The sequence below is a fragment of the Daphnia magna genome, linkage group LG4, assembly GCF_020631705.1.
Source record: "Daphnia magna isolate NIES linkage group LG4, ASM2063170v1.1, whole genome shotgun sequence".
In the NCBI taxonomy this organism is placed as follows: Eukaryota; Metazoa; Arthropoda; class Branchiopoda; order Diplostraca; family Daphniidae; genus Daphnia; species Daphnia magna.
This window is the reverse complement of record NC_059185.1, coordinates 11595629-11615929: the sequence shown is the minus strand read 5'-3', so window position 1 is coordinate 11615929 and position 20301 is coordinate 11595629. Positions and strand designations below refer to the sequence as shown.

The window sequence follows — 20301 nt, the reverse complement described above, 5'->3', positions numbered from 1 at the left end:
ATAACGTATTACTAAACTAGTTTAAAATCCTTGACAAAAGTGTCAAACAAAGAATGGCTTATAATTACAACAATTTATTCAATACAGAAATGATTTCTGCGACAGCTTTCCTACTTTTCGGAGTGACATTAAACACAACAATCTCTTTGTTGAAATAGGACGTCATCTCACACGAATTGATGGGAAACTGACGCAGAATGCCCACGGTGTGACGCAGAGCATCTTCCGGCTGCCACGGAGGTGGTCGATAATGATGTCGCATGTAACGAAACAAGCACGTCTTTAACGCATACGAAGACAAACTTGATTTCCTCGGAATTTCACGCTTCAAATTATCCTTGGCGTGATGAAGGGCAGCCAGAAATTTAAGCAACTGATACACTCTCGAAACTTGTTCACCTGCGTGAAGTAACATGTCCCTCTCTAAAGTCGGGTAAGATAAACGCCATTGGCTGCCGACGCCACGACGATGAGGAACTAAAAGGACGACACCTTCGACTTCGTCTGAAACAAACCAGCCGTTGGAGATCATGGCCGGTTGTTCGGCCGCTTTGACAGCGATGGTGACATCGACGCTAACTTTCACCGCAGCCGAAGGATGTCTTCCACGATAGAGGAAATAAACTGTGACGCAAGTTTCACCGAAGGCGACTGTCGGGGCGAAAACGTGGACACTGTGAACGCGTTCCACTGCGTCCGTGATCGATTTCATGAATAAAACGAGTAAACTACTTGAATTGATTGGATATTCACCGTCTTTTAATGCCACGTAGGCTGGATCGTTGCCCGTGTAAACGATTTGATTAGGGATCTGAGGGTGATTGGCCGAAATTGTTGAGGACGACCCCACGATCGAATTCGCTGGCTCGAAAAATGTTGGTCTTTTCGGCCGAACTGCCGTAATGAATTAACCTTTCAGCTGCGAAAAGGGAACACATTTCTTCCACCTTGTCCATCAACCTGTTGAGGTAATCATCGACATCAGATCCAACACGACACCAATCGCAAGCGCCAGCCGATTTGTCGCACAATTCACGCCGGTGCGAATGTTTGTCCAGGTAACTGAAAATGAGCTGATCGATTTGTCCAGCAACGATGTCTGGACAATGCCACGCAACGTGAATTGTTTGCCAGTCTCTAAAAGCTGGAAGAAAAATGCTGTTTTCTCTCGTGTTAAAACTTAACAATCCAGATTCATCAACGTGATCGATCTGATGATTGTAGATCATCCGCTGATGTAACGGCGAGTGCATTTTGACGTGCACCGTTGCCCGACACGATTTGAAAACTGATTTTAATTGGCACTTATCGGTTCGCGAATTGATGTCATCAGCGTTTAGTTTTAATAAAATAGTTTGCACGTCTTCCGCTACATTGCCGTTCACAGAATCACAATCGAGACGAACATTTTCAATCCCGCGGTTGATGAGCGTTCGGATTCGGTTAATGAGGTCATCGACGCCATTGCGACACACCTGGACAAGTGCGTCACAAATTCGTGAAGAGATACAGTCGTGTTGAACGAGCGTTTCAATCAAGTTGATCACATTGTCGATGTGACATCGACAAAGGAATGAAACTGAGGCAGATCCCGTGCTCGCGTGATGAATTTCAACGTCAGATCGAACGAAGAATTCAATCAGTTCGATGAGTTGGTCGTACGTGAAATGACGGCACAACATGAAAATGGCACTCGGAACAATAACGTTCGAATCTGCAGAGTTTTCTAGTAGGATTTCGAATGAAGCGTAGACGCGATATTTGCAGTTCAAACGAATAGAAGACACTTCAGTTTTGTTGCGGTGACGTGAACGGTCGACTCGATCCTCAATTAGCGCGGGATTGGCGCACAAGGCAACAAATTCCTCGCATCCCTAATTTTAAAAAAATTAATAAAAAAAATTGAAATACCAAGACGATAAACAAGTCACAAATTGCAGTGGCCTACAATTAGATCCAACCTGTAATTTAGGTCACACTAAATGTTGAATTATAAATGAGCGTCTTTACTAACCTCGGATGAATAAACGAATTCCAGTGACATTGAGTGTACAGGTAAATTTTTGAAATGGATGCAGACATCGCACACATTCCACTTCACTTAACGAGGCCGCAAAGCAAATGCAAATGAAATGAAAACAACAAAAATACTAAACTTTCAACAGACTTCAACATGAATTAATGTTATCTTTCCCACGGCTATGCATGATAAGAGCCATTACACCATTTGTAAGACTATAAACAGGCCAACCTATCAACAGGTAGACTAAATCTAAAACTCTAGCAAAAAAAAGGAGAACCGACAAAAGCACGTTCACATTGTTATAAAACACAAAGTCTTATCTGTACATTTGACAAGTGGGAAAACTATGTAAATAGTAAATATCTTTTCCAAACGGCATCAGCGCTAAGTAAATCTGGGATTTCGGTATGGAATTTCCCAATTTTATGTCAAGTCTGGGGCAAAGTTTAATCTTACGGAAAATTTAGTGTTACAACGCAAACTTCAGGGTGCAATTTTCTGTTGACGTATCCACGAAACGGAGTTATTACTAACCAACTAGGAAAAATCGCTGATGGGCATCACGCTCTTCACAAGATACACAAAACACTGAACAACTTCCACATTTACAGGACGAATCTTCTTTGACTCGATCGTAACGTGACACGATGAACAACAGTCGTGAAATACGACCGCCACGTGTAGCGACAATGAGTTAATTAAGAAACTGAAAACGACGGGCATAGCATTTGTTTTTACGTACCCATCCCTACATGGGCGTTTTTGTTTTTCACAACCTCTCGATTTTATCGAGGAGATGAATTTTGGGGGAAGGGTAGGCATAACAGTTAATTTAATAACATTAAACAAACGGGGGATTCATTTGCTAGGCTTGTGCCGGTGAACAGTTAAAGTAGGATCACATTTTCAGTTAAAACTTTCGTTATATTAAAAAAAAAGACTTTTTGTTATTTAACTGGATGACAATCGTATTCCGTAACCTGCTTAATCTGAGCTTTTCCGGATGGTCTTATAAGTGAGGTCATGTCCTACGCAACTGAAACGCAACGGTAGGTGGTGCTAATTAATATTTCATTAATAATCCGTTTGCATTCAAAACTACATTTCCAACAACTCATTTTGATATAAAAATATACATTCACATTGGACTTGACAAAACTTTATGTCGTTAGCATCAAAACTTTGTCCCTAAGTTTCCACCTGAACGTGCTGCATATTCAGGTATTATCCTTCATCTTCTTTTGTCTCGTTAAGCCAGCACGGCCAATCTTCCAGGGCAAATCGTATACAAGCCTCTTATTGTGAATGATTTAAAACGTATATACTGGTTTGAAGGATGTTCTTGTCATCTTAACAGACGTGCACACACAGGTGACTTTTCTGGGGAAAAACGTAGGCCAAAGTCACGTAGACATGAAGGTTTTTTTCAGACCATCAGGAATTCCAGGCCATCGCAGCAACTATACGACAACAGTTTCCTTTGAAATTAAAACTCGACCAAATTCTAGAATGTCAACGAGAGCAATCTCTGCTTTCGTTTGACGTTTCACGTTCGTTTCCAATTAAATCCGGGGCTGACATGAAGACACCTGAACCCTACACCTGACATTCCACAGATACAGTCTATATGCCATTGTCTATTGATCAAATAAAAATTTTACAGGCTGTGTATCTTGATAAGGTTAAGCTATAACTTCAATTTAGAGTGACCTATATGTTTGATTGAAACAAATTCCCAAAAATGAATGGCCATGGCCGATAGAGACAAAATCCAATAGAAACAGCAAAACACAATCATATGCAAATATTTTCGTTCATTCAAACACAATTTTAATTTGAAAGCTCACCTTCCAAAACGTTAAATCTGCTCTTCTTTCTAAATAAAACCTTAAAATTGCAGGTAAATTGGTTTTCAAATCTACACTTTTAATTACAGGTGCAAACTAACGTGTTGTGTGATTACTTGAAACTAAAAGTACAACTTACTAATTGGGGTAGCTGGGTGTGATCTGAACAAAACTCGAAAACGGGAGATGAAAAATCGAGTTCTTCTGTTTTACTTTGTCGTTGTAGGCAAGAGATTTTTCGCATCCACTCCTTTTCCGGAGTTTTTGGTTATGTAACAAATTGCCTACTACACCCTTACCCCTCCACGCTCAAACAAACTTTCCCCATCCTTGCCCAGTACAAAAGGAAGGGTCACTCGTGTATACACATTTTAAAAAAAATCTGAATTTCGAACTTAACCGGCAAACTGAGAAAGAAACACGAAAGAGATGGGGGAGGGGGAATCAATATCTTTAAATAAAAAATGTCACATGTCCTTCTCTGATATGGGATAATCTTGCACTGGCGAGGTCTTTTCGGTTGAATCGACATAAGAAAAAAAAGGCGGCCCTTAGGCAGGGGGCGTATCAACAATTTCATAAAGCGAACATTTTGCTGAATTTTGAAATGCAAAACGATTGGGGACCATCAGACAAGTTCAGTTATAACTAGCGCAGCTGTCAATGCCAATTCTTTTGGAAAATATGTTAGCAAAAAATAAATAAGCTCAAATGTGTTGTATCGTGTGCTAACATGATTGCTATGGAAATAAATTCCGGATCGGATAAAGCGTCTTTGTCTGTTTTTGTCCTTTCTATATTTTAATTTGATTGATGAAATTCAGATAGAATTGATTAATTCAGGGAACGATTTGATGAGAACTGACTGTTTTAAAACAGCGAATTAAGATGAAAAGAGGGAAAAAACTTGCCTTTCAGGATTAACCAAAATGTCTGATCAGTAAATCTTGGAAGAAAAGAAGGTCTTTGCATAGAAGAGTATTGATTTCTGTCGCTATTTGAACGGCCCAATGTTTTTCTAGTCCACTTGCGGTGGGCGTTGAACTACTTTTGTCGAACACGCATTCGTTCTATAATGCCACTATCACGATGCAATAGCCGCTCATCAAATATGCCCATTAAAAGAACAACATTCGAAATGTAATGAGCATATGAATATGCAAATAAAGCGCTAGACGTATATATAAATCAAACAAAAGCAATAGGCTCGGCTTATTGCTTGCGTAATTCAAACAAATGTCGGGTTCGGCTGCTATACAGCAAATAACTCATTACTTCTTATACAGATCAATATTGCTGGAATAATACCTTTCTATGTTTATAAACAGTTACACACACACACACACATCGTAAAATTAACAAACTAATTAATAATAAACGCTGTCGAAGCCATCAAACTTGTTGACTATAATAGATGAAAGGAGCAAAAATCATCGTCTGAGGTCTTTGATGATTCAATCATGAAATTCTTTTCAGATTTCAAAAGAGGCAGTAATTATAATTCAATCTCGTCGGGCTATTGTTAATCGTATTACAACCCTCCAAAATTAAAAGGGACGTTATACTTGAGAATACTCACCATCGTTATAATCTACGTAGACTTGATAAGTGCGCAGGTTCAAACTTGGACGCATGTGGCGGCTCACCGGCCCACACCAGTTGCAATCACGATGTCGTGAAGAACAGATTAAACATTGGCTCGATTCCTCCTCGATCTAAAATCCGAAATTCAACATGTGAAAGTCTTATAAAACTGAGAATAAATGGCCATCATCAAAGACATTTGCTTAGTGAAATTCAGTATGTGGCGTATACGCTGAATATCGAATTGATGTGATCTATATATGCAACGACTGCGGACACCTTTCCATATCGATCGATTGCGCTTTCAAAACATTGTCGATATTTTTTCGTGTTTGCTCTTCCGCTTGGTGCGTGCCATACGACGAAGATATAAAAGCGCTATTTTTGTGGTGATTGTTATGTATAGACGTTCAATTCAACAAAAAAAAAAGAGTTCAATCATCGCAATGGCATCCGTCATAAAGGCGGGCAGCGTAACGCTCATCGTTTTGATGAGTTTCGTCCTGTGCGTTGGTAGCGTGAACCGGAAGACTTCCGTTACCGTATCCGACTACGTGCCCCGTCAACATTTAATTATCGTTACGAGCAGCAACATTTCCGACGGTCTGATGACCGTCTCCGGCCTTCAATTAATGCCCACCTGGGCTTATAAGGCATCGGCCGCTTATTTGTTTTTGATTAGCGTCCTAGGATTGATTCTCAATATTATCGTCATCATTGTACTTTTAAATGATCCCAAGGTATTTTTTATAGATTTAAATTTTTCATATCTTTAATTTTGTCGCGTTACCTTTTTTTGTTTTTGTTTTTAATTATAATTGGTACGGAATACATCACAGAAAATGACGCCATTGAATTGGATGCTCCTTAATCTGGCCTGCTCCGATGGGATCATCGCAGGCTTCGGGTTAGTTTAACCTATACTTATTTATATCAAGAAAACCTTCCAGCACTTGTTATATTGATTGATTTGTAACGGCTATACATATTTTCTTGACGTGGGCGGGGTAAAACAATCAACGATAGTGCGCCGGTCTCTATAGTCGCTGCCCTACATTCAGGATGGCCTTTCGGTAAAGACTTATGCACGGCCTACGCTATGATTACATCGACGGCAGGTACATAAATCAGTGCAGAAATGTTGCAAAGGCAATTGGCTTTGATGGGTTAATGTGTGCAGGTATTGGATCGATTACAACCCTATCGGCATTAGCCATTTTTCGATGTAAACTGGTCGTTCAAAAGCATCTGCATCCACCGAATCGCGTTAGCGCTTTTACTAATCGAAGTGTCCGTCTTGGCCAACGTCAAGCTGCTCTTCTTTTAACGAGCATCTGGACGTACGCGTTGGCCGTCACTTGCCCGCCGCTCCTCGGCTGGGGTCATTACGGCCGTGAAGCTGCCCACATCAGGTATAATAAACCATCAAATCATTAACGTTTCTCCGTTTAGATCTTTTTAAAAAACAATTGATGCAAATTAGCTGCTCGGTCAATTGGGAATTAAAGATGGACGGCAATCGATCGTACATTTTCTACATGTTCGCTATGGGATTATTTCTTCCGATGGTCGTCATTATCACGTCCTATTCAAACATTCTGCGCGTCGTGCGCAAAGTTAAACGCGAAATCAATCAAAGATCGATTATGCAAATTCGCGTTCAACCGCAAAAAGAGAAAAATCGTCGAAGCGACGCGGCCGAAAAACGATCGACTGTCATGGTAGCCGTCATGATCGGTGCCTTCATGGTAGCCTGGACACCTTATTCAATACTGGCACTAGTCGAGGTGTTTAGCGGTAGACGTAACGACAGCGTAACGAGCTCACCTGCGTTAGCCACTATACCCTGCCTCTTTGCCAAAACATCAGCTGTCCTCAATCCAATCATTTACGGATTTTTAAACACGCAGGTAAATGTCGTGTCCTATAAATCTATACATTTATTCCTAATTGATTTGTAATTTTCATAGTTTCGATCGGCCTGGGAGAAATTCTCGATTCGATTTCTTGGAAGGCAAGGACTCGTTTACAATCATGGGATGGTGGTAGGTACGTCGAGTAACGAACAACCGAGAGAATTGCTGGACATGTCGGCTGCTGGCCAGCTGACGAAAACGATGACGCAAAGCCTGGCTTTACCTCCTGAACGTATTGAACAGACTAGTCTGTGCCGTCCAAGAGAAATGATCGTGAACGATGCGAAAGAATCTCCGATTATTGTTCCAGAAAGAACAATCGAATCGAATGGTTTAATTGCAGCTGGACAAGAAGAGCCCGTTTCGTTGGAGATTGTTAGGTTTCTCAACAATTCGGGCGTTCATCGGATCCAGTTGTTATACGTCAACAACAATAAAATTTGAAAAACTAAAAACAATTTCGAGTAACCCGCCGAGGTCGAAGAAAATCCGATATTTTGAAGACATTAGATTTAATTGTCTTTTTTTTTACATGGAAGAAATTGCGTTTGGTTAGTTATTGCTGGGTAACAGCGTGTGCCTGTCGACTCGCTTAGCAACCCAGCGTATAGGCCATCCACCAACCGCATGAAAATCGATTTCAATTTCCTATACACAGCAAGTATATCGTTCGTTAGAGGCAGCATGTTCATTGTGCGTGTTTATGTTGCACTGTCTGCACGTAAACTCGGGTCTATTTGGCCCACATTATAAACCCCGTGAATTAATGTGCATCGAAGCTCCAACTACCAAATCTGATCACGCCCTGGCATCAACAATTTCTTTTGAATGTTGTGAATTGATTGACAGTGTCATTTCCGAATCGTATACTATATATTGCTCGATTAATGTACATGCTGTGGGCGAGCGTTTGATATTATATACGCCCTGAATACAAACTATATGTAAGGACGTCTATAAAATATACGAATGTCGTCGTATATCATCTGACTTTTAGTCTGTATAACCTTTCGCTTGGATGTGTCCTCCTGAAAAACTTACAAGACCACGCTAAATTATGTAACAGCAAAGACGTAAAATGAATGAACTGGTAGGTATACCATTAGCCTCTTGTTCACCTAACTGAACAACAGACGTGGGTGCATTTTTCTTTGGTAGAAGTTCAATCGAACGTAGCACGTCCCGCTGCCAGTTCAATTTATTTCGTTTTTCTTGTTCGAAATCGAAAAGAAAAAGGTCTTCTGTGCTGTCTTCAAACGGTTCTCATCTTTTAATCGACTGCGTTGATTCAGGTTCAGGTCCTTAAATATCAATTACTAATGAGACATTTAGTACGTGGGATCATGACGTAACAATAGATAAAACAAAATGCGACGAAAAACATTGTGAGATTGCACCGTTTATTCATTGCAATTACATTTTCTAGTGGATAGTAATTCAGATTGATGATTTATACTGCTTCTAGAAGAATACACCATTCCCTTAAAAATAACCCATTCATGAATTTGAAAATACCGATAACCAAAAACGCGGAGAACATGCGAGCTCAATTGGACGATTCAAATTGCTCGTTTGCCATACATTAAGTCAGATATAAGCTTCATGTTTAAGGGCCAGGAGGTCCTGCGGGACCTGGTGGACCAGCGGGACCCGCAGGACCGGCTGGACCTGCTGGGCCAGCAGGACCAGCAGGGCCTGGAGGGCCGTCAGCACCTGCAGGGCCGGCTGGACCGGGAGGACCGTCAGCACCAGCTGGACCTGCTGGGCCGGCAATCCCAGCTGCACCAGCAGGACCGGGAGGACCTGGTGGTCCAGGAGGACCAACATTTGTCGGAGCTGGAGCAGGAGCCGGAGCAGGAGCTGGTGCCGGGTTGCACCGCCAGGGGGACCAGGAGGACCTGGTGGGCCTCTCAAAGCTGATAGCAACAAATGTTTCTTAATTCCGAAAAAACGCGGCTCCGATCCCGAACGGAAAAAATCAAGTTCAGTCTCGTCTGCTGCTGGTTGATTGGTTGGCGAGATAACCTGCAGTTGGTTTGGACGATAGAAATCGTATTGCGATGCTGGACCGTAAGCAGTTGGATAATAAAATGCCGGCCTGGCATTGTAAGTTCTTGCTGCACCTACGCATTTAAACGATACGTTTCAAAACATTAAAACAAGTTAAAATTTCAGGTAGATGTCTATCAATTATTTACCGTAGTTGGGATACTTCATCTGGTACTGGTTTTCGGCCGGATATAATTCCGGATTGCCGGTGAGCAGCGCCAGCAGAGCGGCAGTGTAGGGTGAATATTCTATCTGACCAGCATCGATGCTGACTGAACCGATGGTCAAGAAAGCGACCAAACAACTGCAGAAGAGAAGAGAAGTGACCATTTTGATTGCTGGTTGATTTCTGATGTTCTTCGTCGATGGTCTGCCTCCTTTTATACCTCTTCTTAAATTCGATTTGGAAGGTGTGTCACTGCGGCTTCTCGGCATCAGTGACACGCTGCTACTCCATCTGATGGGGAAGGCGCATTAAACACAAGAATTATTTATCTTTTTGATTTGCAAAGCGCTTTGTTTCACGATGCTGCTATTATTCATCGGGGTGATGCTATTTACATATACCAAAGGCATAGTGCGTCGTTCTTTCTTTAATGGTTCGTGGGTGTTCTTTGACGATGACGGATCATTTTCGGGATATAGAGGAACGCAATCTTCGTATTCATGTACAGTTGCAGTATTCTCGATTCACGTATAGACCGTACAAACGGTCTCCGACACTGACCTTCTGTCGTGATGGACAGCACAAAGAACTGGATTCGCTTTCTATGAATGATTTCTCATCCTAGGGAACGATAGGTTTTTTAGCCCCCCAAAGATAATATAAGAGTGTGAATTAAACGAGAGGATGACTAAGATTTCGGGATTCTTATTATGAATTTTTTCATTGGGGGGTTTTTAGAACCGTCCTGCTGGAACAAGGTCAAATTTTGAACACTTGAAATCATTTTACGTTTGTGCGATAATTGAATTTAACCTTCAATGCAAATATCGAACGAAATCTGGTATATGGACGCACAAAACGATTTTGCTTATCTAAACACCGATCTTTCGGCTATAACCGCCCCCAAAAATCTGAAAGTCTATAAGTTTGCGGAAAATCTTCGTGTTAAAGCTCTCAGCCTGGAACATATTCAAAGTTTGACGTAAGTGATTGAACGGACTCTCCCACACATCTAACTCAGCGTGATGTCAATTTCAGCCTATCCATCGGGAGGATTTGTTTTTTTTTAGACCGGTAGTGTAACGTTTCGTCCGGCCTAACTTATGCAATCAAAGAATCACGGCCGCATATCAATCTCTTGTAACGAATCGGCCTTTAACAGATGGATGTATACATGAAACATACAGACACACACAAAAAACATGACTTGGGAAATAATTGGAGGCTTTGACCGGTGGAAGGCTAAAACGAAAGCGGATGTTGACCTTTAGCCGATCTGTTCCAGTCGACGTTCCAAGGGCATAGTATTTTTTTTCTAGATAACTTTCAAACTGCGCCTGAAAGGGTTATAAGATACTGAATAATATTTTCTAGCCAAAGACGTTGAGCCCCAAATGGATCAAAGTTAAATGGTTTAAATGGAAGAAATGCTGCGGATTTCTATAAGTTTTCCACAGGTTTCTCTGACAATATGAATATGGAACACGCCACTATATGATATTTTATGTAAACTTAAAAGGTGTACATTAACGTTGCAATTAATTAAGCAATAAAAAACCTGTTTGGAATCGAGTGTCGGACGTTGATGGAGTGCATTCAATGTTGCACACACTTCTGACGATGAAAGAGTTTTGGACCTGTCGGCAAAAACACGAGTTGATGAGAACTCTTCATTATCATTGTCTGAATGCCCGACCATCTTCGTGAGCGTGCTAAAGTAAATATTGGCAAAATGCAACGCCGACACTTGATCATAATTTGAATTTCTAATCTTGTCCTATTATTCCTTCATGTGTAAACGAACAAACCGAAACGATAGACACACGTCAAATATACTTGATTATTGTTTATTCAATTCCAATGCAACATTTTCAGAAAATACAATTATTCTACTTGATTTGAAATGATGACAAATTTTATGGTTCATGTCCCGATGTCTAGAAGATCCTTGTCTAATCCCGAGAGCCCCAATAATTTCCCTTAATTGGTTAGTTAACATTTCACTTGATGACGAAATTCTTTCTAAAGGGCAGGAGCTCCGGGAGGACCAGCGGGACCTGCTGGACCTGCTGGACCTGCTGGACCAGCTGGGCCGGGGGGTCCAGCAGGTCCAGGAGGACCATCAGCACCTGCGGGGCCTGCTGGGCCAGCAGGTCCAGGAGGACCATCGGCACCTGCAGGACCTGCAGGGCCAACTGCACCTGCTGCTCCAGCTGAGCCAGGGGGGCCTGGAGGTCCAGGAGGACCTGGTGGAGGTGGTGGAGTTCCAGCAGGGCCTGGAGGACCTATAAGAAAATAACCAAAATGAAATCAAAACATAAAAAAAATTAATTTTGAAATAAATTACCTGGTGGTCCCCTCAATGCCGACAAGAGTCCTGATAGTGGAACTTTATTCCCAAAGAAACGGGACGCAGATCCAGAACGGAATGAATTAGTTTCAGATTCATCGGATTGTACAATTCTTTGATCAAAGAGCTGCGGATAATTCAAACGCAAGAAATCCGCATCCGATGCCAATGGATACGATGGATAAGCCGGATAGTAAGGCGGATACTGGGCCATGACGTTCGTATAGTAAGGTCGTCCTGTCCAACATCCAAAACGAGCACATGAAAATAACATTTAAACACAAATCTAAAGACAGTTGAATTATTATTACCTTGTTGTGGAATTCTCCTCTGCTGATATTGGTTTACGACCGGATATAATTCCGGATTGCCGGTGAGCAGCGCCAGCAGAGCGGCTGTCGAATCCTGGCCATCGGTGCTGACTGAACCGATGGTCAAGAAAGCGACCAAACAACTGCAGAAGAGAATAGAAGTGACCATTTTGATTGCTGGTTGCTTTCTGATGTTCTTCGTCGATGGTCTACCTTCTTTTATACTTCTACCTTCAAGGTGTTTGGAGATCCCGTCTGTGGTATACGTGCAGCATCGACACGTAGGTCATTGCCGCGTTTCGATCTTCGTAAATCGTTTTTTTTTTCATCGGCTTTTGTTTTATACCGTAGAATTCCGACAATTATATTCGTCGTGTGCTGTGAATTAAAATTCATAAAAAGAAATTATGGGTGCGTCGTTTCAACCGTTTCCGTTTATTCATGAGGATCGCGTTGACGGTGATGGATCGTTCACTTGATCGTTGCAGACGCGAACGGTTGGTGGTTTCGCCACTCGACTTATTTTCATTTCGAGAAAGATCAAAACGAATTCTGACGTGAGGCAAGTTGTCTTTTATCACCTTCAAATGAAAATCATCTGTTCGATTAAATGTAATTCGATTAGGGTACGAGTGTATAACAACATATCCAATCCCTAATACGTGACGTATATACTGAATGAACTGCCATTTTAAAACGTTTTATTTTAAAATCTTTTTGGAAAACTTTAATGAGGTCTATACATTTTACCTTTGTACAGGTAAATAATCTTGTAAGTTGATAGCAGGTTGGCGTCCAACAAAGTACCGTTTCAATTGGACTCGTATCAATTGTCACAAACAGAACAACATCAGTTGTGGCAACGTCGTATCAGTTTACACGTATATGCCAGCATGTCTTTCCATCTGCGTTTAATTTGTCTTGTCAACAACCAAAACATTATACGAGACATTTCATATAGGAAATTTGATGCAATAGGAATGACGTCAATGAATTAATTGGAAAGGATCATCCTCCTGATTGGATAACGTTGAACTTGAAGTGGATTCTTCTTGGCAGAGTTTGATGTCAAGGCGGATGGAGAAGACACGCGTGCGAACGATGTGTAGGACGAATCTGATTGGCTATCGTCACACGAGAAAATGAAATACACGAGACTATATTCAACGACAGCATCATTGTGTGTTATCCGCTGCTGCAGTAGTTCCATTTTTTCGAATTCTTTCAACACACAACGTCTATGTAATTAATAGAAGAAAATGCGAATCGAAAACATTGTTTTGCTCTGTTTATTTATTGCATTGCCTAGTGGATACAAATTCAAACTTGATACTAAGAATTCACCTTTCCCTCAAAAACCCATTCATGCATAAGAAACACCAATATAAAAAAAAAGGTTGATTTTATCAGCTCGTCAATTTGACGATGCAAGTTAACCTCATTTGCCTAGATTTAAGTGTGTACAATTTTCTAAGCTCCAGCTGGGCCAGGAGGGCCAGCAGGGCCTGCAGGACCTGGTGGACCAGCGGGACCTGCAGGGCCAGGAGGACCAGCAGGGCCAGCCGGACCGGCAGCACCAGCGGGGCCTACTGGACCGGCAGGACCAGCAGCACCAGCTGGACCTGGTGGACCAGCTTTACCCTCTTCACCAGCAGGACCGGTAGGTCCAGCTGGGCCTGGAGGACCAACATTCGTCGGAGCTGGAGCAGGTACTGGAGTCTCACCACCAGGAGGACCAGGAGGACCTGGTGGGCCTCTCAAAGCTGACATCAACAAATTCTTCTTTAATCCGAAAAATCGTGGCTCCGATGCTGAACGGAAGAAATCAAGTTCAGTTTCGTCTGCTAGTTGATTCGTGGGCGTCATAATCTGCGGTTGGTTGCCACCGTAGAACTCGTATGGACCGTAAGCAGCTGGATAATAAAATGCGGGTCTGGCATTGTAAATTCGTGCTGCATACAACATCCAAAATTAGTACCATCAATCCAACAGCATTTATCGTATACATAGTTAAGGTAAAAGTAAAACTGACCGTAACTGTCGACAGGCTCGGTGTTGCCAGCGAGCAGTGCTAAGAGATTGGCGTACGTCGTGTAATCCATCCGACTTTGGACATGGCCGACGTTCATCAAAGCGACGTAACAACTGCAGAAAAGTAGAGAAGAGAACATTTTTGCTGTTGGTTCGTTTCTGATGTTCTTGGTCAATGGTCTACCACCTTTTATACTTTGAATCGTTCAACGTGCATTGTCTTAGATCTACTCGATTTCTCATTGGTTCCTGAACGAAAAGCTCACAATCATTCATTGGGTACATTTTAAATTTATGGGGATATTATAAAGGTGCGCCTTTAAGTCGTTCCGCCGACGATGATGGATTAGATCAGTGGAGATATCAACCCATCGGGGATCCCTGTGGCCATTCGACGCTGCCCAATTCTGCGAACAATAACCAAAAATGAAGGCAGTTTTCGCAATTGTCGGAAATATTTCGCTAACTAAAAACATGTTTCGTAAACTGATTTCACTTTAGAAAATGTGCAAGTTTAAATGTTTAATAAACAAGAGGAATAAATACGAACCGATGAAGATGAATGAAGACCTTGTAGGGATTCTAAGTCAATAAACAATTTGAATAACATGAAATTCGAGAGCTTGGGATCCAGAAAAACAAATGAATAAATCAAAAGTTAACTGGGATTGGTTTAACCTCAAATTCTTTGGTGGAACTGCGTGAAAAAAGAAAAGAAAACCAGTTCGTAGCCATTTTTGGGCGACGGATGTTGACCCTAGACGGTCAGCATCGTCTGCTAGCCTTAAAAAAGCAGGTTAAGGTAATCGGTCATTAAAATGCGAATGAGTTCGACGTGTGACGAAATGGTGTGTATTGCAATATATAGATATACATAGTGACACGAAAGAGAAGTTTTTAATGTGGTGGTGGTGTCATAGCTGTTTAACTTTTCTGTGCTGACAATCTTCCACCTTCCAAATTCTCAAATTAAAAAAAAAAAAAAAAGTCTTGGTGTGGCGGGTTTTTTTTTTTTACACACAATCATGAATGGATAACACAGACACACACACACTGCAGTTACGTTGGAGACAGAAACTAACCAATCATCAAAACGATTGGTTATTAAAAGGGGAGCCACAGCAAAAGAAACGGGGAGGGAGAAGAAAATAAACACACACACACACAACACACGTGACGAATAAAAAATAAAGAGAATTTTAATGACATTCTGGGCGAAAATCGACGACTTGATTCAAACACACGGCGACAAACGTAGAAATGTTTTGAGTTTACCTTTTGCGACCCATTCGAAACTTGGCCACAATTTCGGTAAGAAAAAAAACATCGCAACAATCATTCGGTTCTTTTCATTCCTTTCTCTAGTTGCTCTTTACACTTTTTAAATAAATGCTCTTAAAATGGTTTTTCTTTTCAATCTTTCGTTCGTTATTTGCGCAGAATAAATAAATCTCTCTCTCTCCTAAGCTATGCACCTGTAAGCACAAGAAATTGTGGTGTAGCCTATTAGGTTCGCATTTTCCTACACAAGTACACACGTCACAAACGAATCTAATAATTCTTTCCCCGAAATGTTGTCTAATTTCTAAGTGGGGCCCAATGGATAGACTGAACTCAAGTCAAATGAAAACTCCGACCGACAGCCGAAAAAACTGTTCCTTCCAGGATGCCAGGAGCACGAGGGATTCCTTGAGACTGAACCACCTAGACAGAAGAGCTTCCCCACGAAGAAACACTGGAACCCAAAGCCGAAACGAAAAATACAAACGTTCTTTTTTTTTTTGTTGATTTTATGTTGATAAAAAAAAATGAAACAATTAAAAATTTACCCAAGCAAACGCGTTGATGAAAAACAAATACACCTAACCAAAAGAGAATACACACACACACACAGACACACCTGGCTAAATAATATCTCCTTGTTTGTTTTTGTTTTTTTATCCTCTTATACTTTTCGTGGATCCAATTTCTAAGGTTAAGAGTCAAACACGGAGGTGGATGGACCACACATTGACGCAGGGGGACATACGCACACACAAAAAAAGATGGCGGAAGGTGTAGGGGGAGGAAAGTTGTAAACAAAGGACACACAACAACTCGTTACTTGTAAAAAAAAAAAAAAATCTTCTTACTATCATTAAAAAAAAGAAGAGTGAAAAATTCACACATGATACGACCACAATCAATCAACCAATCAAACGCTTCTTCAGTCAGTCTCGATTTTTCATCAATCAGCCCATTCGCAAAATTCGGGCGGCCATGACACGTACATCATCTCTCTTACTTATCTCGCACAATCAGATTTGACGATCACATTTTTGGCGCGCATCATTTTCAGCCATTAGAATTTCCTTTTTTTTATTCGCACTGTTTTTCTTTTGGTTTTCCTTTCCGACCCGGTGTGACCTGGATCAAAACAATTGCCAATAGCAAAAATCAATGCCAATTAAACAAAACAAACAAAAAATTTGTTTTCACTTACTGATACGACTAATTGTATTTCATGGTGTAGGGAGGTCCTTTAGGACCGGGGTCTTCCTGCTGTTGCCTTTGGCCCCATGGAGCCTGTTGCTGTTGCTGCTGTTGTTGTTGCGATTGGGGAGTGCCCGTCTGTTGGGGCTGCTGTTGTTGTTGCTGCACGCCACTTGCCGTTGCCACTGTCACCGGTCCGGGACTTTCCCCCCAACCTAAAAGTCCCGAAGCTCCTCCGCCAGGTCCGTTGTTTGGAGCTGGTAACGGCATGCCCACCGAAGCCATGGCTTGATGTTGTTGATGCTGTTGGGCCGCTGTCGGGTAACTACCGGGACCTCCAGATCCATCTTGCGGCTGCTGTTGTTGCTGTTGTTGTTGCGGAGGCGGAGCTTGCGGTCCTTGCAAGCTACTGAACAATCCACCCCATCCGGCCTGGTTCAAAGCAGCCGCTACTAAAGCTGATCCAACTGGAAGGGCTCCCAAGTTAAGGGCTCCCATGCTCGTCAATTGGGCAGCACCTGGTGGAGCCGGACTGCCCGCCGTGGCTGCCGTCAGACCTAAAGACGACCCCAGTGCGGCTAAATTAGGCAGGTCCGTGTGTGGACGATTGCTGTGTTGATGCGGAGGCGGTTGACCCGACCACGCCCCTCCCACCGACGACGGTTGGTATGGAGACGGTCCACCTCCACCTGTAACGGGGGGAAAAAAAACAGCTCAGGTGAATTGTGAATGTCAATTAAATTTTAATATAAAAAAATTGAACAAGAGGAATGTAAACTACTCGAATGCCACCAGTCCGAGTTAGTACCGGGTGCTGCACCTTGATGAAACGGATTTGGTCCCTGGTGGTGGTACGGATTGGCCGTCGCTCCGGCCGATGCTCCACCCGGACCTCCTGCTGCACCCCATGGGCCACCTTTAGAAGTCATGCCATCTCCTCCGAGACCTAGAAAGTAAAGACAACACAGAAACAACAACAAAAAAAAAAAAAAGCAAAGAAAAAAAAAAGAATAAAAATTTATGTGACGCATTAATTTTTATAGTGAGACTACTAAACTTCTTTTTGCAAAATCAAAATGAAAAGACACGCATTAAAAAAAATGAATAAAAATAGAAAGAGAAAAGGCGTTAACAATGCCCAAAAAAACAACTTTATTTCGGCTTCACGAAAAACGGGAAAGGGCAGGAGAGAAATCATAATTCTACTAGAAAAAAAAAATCAAATAATGAAAAATAAAAAATAATAGTAATAATTAATTTTTAAAAAATTTACAACTTTCTGAATTATCTCTACGATGTCAGAACTATATGAGAACTCAATTCGCCACTATTCTCAGATACACAGCCAAACACACAATCACACTCGCACTCACTCCGCGCGTCACACCATAAAGGAAAAAAAAAAAAGAGGTAGGATTAACTATTTAAAGAAAATGTAAAAAAGATACCCCTTTCTTCTTCTGCCTTTTTATTTCTAAATTTGGTTTGTTACTGTTTTTGTTTGTTTTGTTTTTTTTTACGATGAATATCCCTGACCTGGGCCGCGGAGTACTCCGGTGTAGGGAATGGCGGGCGGTCCTCGAGACGGACCTGGTGGGCCCATTCCGTGACTATGCGGTGGAGTGTGATGTTGCTGGTGACCATACTGCTGCTGTTGCTGTTGTTGCTGCTGCTGGGCGTGGTGGTGATGATGATGGTGGTGCTGTTGTTGCTGCTGCTGGGCGTGATGGTGGTGCTGTTGTTGCTGATGATGGTGATGCTGCTGTTGCTGCTGTTGATGGGCATGATGGTGGTGATGGGCAGGAGGCTGCTGGTAAGTGGTATAGCGCGAAGAAATGTCCGTCTTGGGTGCGGCGTTGCTTACGTGCACCGACGTACCTGCTCGGAAACGAAGGGAATCACAGAGAGACATTCAAGCACGGTCGTCTAGATGTAACAGCCAAATCGTAATGCACATCTACTACCTTTGATGATATGATCCTCCCCGCACAGCGACTGGGCAACTTCGGGATCCAAGAAGGTGACAAACGAAAATGCCCGGAACGGTTTCGGGATAAATACGTCTGTCACTTCTCCGAACTTGCAAAAATAATCGCGTAGATCATCTGCGGTGATATCTTCAGTGCAGCGGCCAACGAATACTTTACACGGTACTTGTGGGGTGCCTCCCTTTTTATTTTTGAAAGATAAAGTTATATTGCCCTATTTTATGTTAAGTAGTTTGAGTCTCACCGCTTTCGAGTTGGGAATTTTTACGTCACACCACCGACCGTCAATAAGGTGCCGCTGAGAAAGAACGCGGACTTGAGAATCGTAATTGGCAAAACGGATGAAGCCGAAACCTTTGCTTTGGCCAGTTTTTGCATCCTTCTTGACCTATCCACATTCAAACATTATATGTCAGACACAGAGAAAGAGCTAATGTGTTTGGATCGTACCTGTGCCATCAAAAGTTCACCAAAGTTTTCAAAATATACTCTCAAGTCTTGCTCAGATGTTTTCCAAGGTAATCCAAGCACAATGAGGTCAGAACACTTGAGCCTCATTTCCATCCGTTTAGTTTTGGCTGTAGAGTTTTCAGGATGGTCATCTGACTTTCGTTTGTTTTCTATTTGAAATACGTGGGAAATTCTATTGGTGCGATGAAAACATAAATACAGTGCAATTGCCAATGTTACCTTTAGGGAAAACACAGATGTAGATGTGGTTCCCCCAACCATCCTCCGGTGGCTGAAACCTTCCCTCTAGAAGCCTGACTCCTCTCATTGAGCGAGATTCTGGAGCTCTGTACTTTAGCCCCGAAACACCTGGAAATTGGGCAGCCAATGTGCTGAGTAACAGCGCACTGTCATCCTCAGTTGGGAGTTCTATGGGCTCCTCAGTCTCATCCTCAGCAACTTGAATGTAGCTGCAGCTCATTTTCAGGCGAATAAATTAACCGACGAGATACTCACGACTTTTATAACAACTCAATCGTACGGACAAATAATCATCGCAAACAGGGAATGAATGCTATCGTTTCCATCGACGCCGACTCGAGCTGTACACAACTGGGACCAGGAAGAGGAAGAAGGAGCCGATTGCTTCACTCGGAAAGAAAACACACACACACTCTCAATTCCACACTTTTCACACCTTCTAATTACAAAAACTGACTCTAGAGTTCATCACACACAACCATTTACAGCCAAACTTCTCTCTCAGGCATCAAACTTGCACGGCCAACCCAACACAACCATCCAATTCCATCCATACGAAAGTTAAGGTAAAGCAGACGCCATTCTGGATTTCTTTCCCCTTCCCCCAACCCCCCTTAAGACCCGGAACGCAAAACGTCACAGACCTCCCACAGTCTCTCGCTATCGTTTTAATCATATGCGTCTTATTATGTTTGAAAAGGTTGCTCGTGGGCGGAAGAATACAGAAAGTTTGACATAGTTCAATCTAAAGAGAATGCCACCTATTTGAATTAGTAAATTTGGTTGGAACAGCCATCTGTTGTAAACAGAACCAAGAATGGTCATTTGTTCATACAACGCATTAGCTAGTTGA

The 20301-nt window shown here is 42.1% G+C and overlaps 6 protein-coding genes across 9 annotated transcripts; 1 reads left to right on the top strand and 5 right to left on the bottom strand.

Annotated features, from left to right (window-relative positions):
* Positions 1-58: 58 nt before the first annotated feature.
* LOC116920127 lies at positions 59-2459 on the bottom strand. Its single transcript, XM_045173064.1, is given in 3 exon segments — positions 59-808; positions 810-1874; positions 2015-2459. Coding segments are annotated over 3 exon segments (1839 nt in total). The 5' UTR covers positions 2045-2459; the 3' UTR covers positions 59-64.
* Positions 2460-5551: 3092 nt separating this feature from the next.
* Positions 5552-8516, top strand: LOC116934208 (rhodopsin). The gene is made up of 6 exons (XM_045172448.1): positions 5552-6194; positions 6294-6361; positions 6481-6572; positions 6635-6866; positions 6938-7364; positions 7425-8516. Exons 1-6 carry the CDS (start codon positions 5715-5717, stop codon positions 7812-7814), a joined length of 1689 nt encoding a protein of 562 aa, XP_045028383.1. The 5' UTR covers positions 5552-5714; the 3' UTR covers positions 7815-8516.
* A 237-nt stretch (positions 8517-8753) lies between these two features.
* LOC116920792 (collagen alpha-2(XI) chain) lies at positions 8754-9786 on the bottom strand. The gene is given in 3 exon segments (XM_032926904.2): positions 8754-9240; positions 9243-9493; positions 9569-9786. Coding segments are annotated over 3 exon segments (696 nt in total). The 5' UTR covers positions 9750-9786; the 3' UTR covers positions 8754-8976.
* A 1630-nt stretch (positions 9787-11416) lies between these two features.
* LOC116920791 (cuticle collagen 40) lies at positions 11417-12452 on the bottom strand. Its single transcript, XM_032926903.2, has 3 exons — positions 12247-12452; positions 11933-12172; positions 11417-11870 (listed from the first exon to the last, which is right to left on the bottom strand). The coding sequence occupies exons 1-3, from the start codon at positions 12413-12415 to the stop codon at positions 11608-11610; spliced, it is 672 nt and encodes a 223-aa protein (XP_032782794.2). The 5' UTR covers positions 12416-12452; the 3' UTR covers positions 11417-11607.
* A 1069-nt stretch (positions 12453-13521) lies between these two features.
* On the bottom strand, positions 13522-14456 carry LOC116933769 (collagen alpha-1(I) chain). Its single transcript, XM_032941477.2, has 2 exons — positions 14279-14456; positions 13522-14198 (listed from the first exon to the last, which is right to left on the bottom strand). The coding sequence occupies exons 1-2, from the start codon at positions 14415-14417 to the stop codon at positions 13717-13719; spliced, it is 621 nt and encodes a 206-aa protein (XP_032797368.2). The 5' UTR covers positions 14418-14456; the 3' UTR covers positions 13522-13716.
* Positions 14457-15106: 650 nt separating this feature from the next.
* On the bottom strand, positions 15107-20028 carry LOC116920787 (heterogeneous nuclear ribonucleoprotein 27C). Of its 4 annotated transcripts, none has more exons than XM_032926899.2 (8): positions 19428-20028; positions 19188-19357; positions 18982-19125; positions 18714-18918; positions 18286-18630; positions 17558-17695; positions 16760-17438; positions 15107-16683 (listed from the first exon to the last, which is right to left on the bottom strand). In XM_032926899.2, the coding sequence occupies exons 1-7, from the start codon at positions 19666-19668 to the stop codon at positions 16768-16770; spliced, it is 1914 nt and encodes a 637-aa protein (XP_032782790.1). In that variant the 5' UTR covers positions 19669-20028; the 3' UTR covers positions 15107-16683; positions 16760-16767. The 4 variants fall into 4 exon arrangements, with proteins under 4 accessions (XP_032782790.1, XP_032782791.1, XP_032782788.1 ...); XM_032926900.2 differs by having other exon boundaries at positions 17570-17695; XM_032926897.2 differs by having other exon boundaries at positions 17531-17695; positions 19428-20027.
* Between the last annotated feature and the right edge of the window lie 273 nt (positions 20029-20301).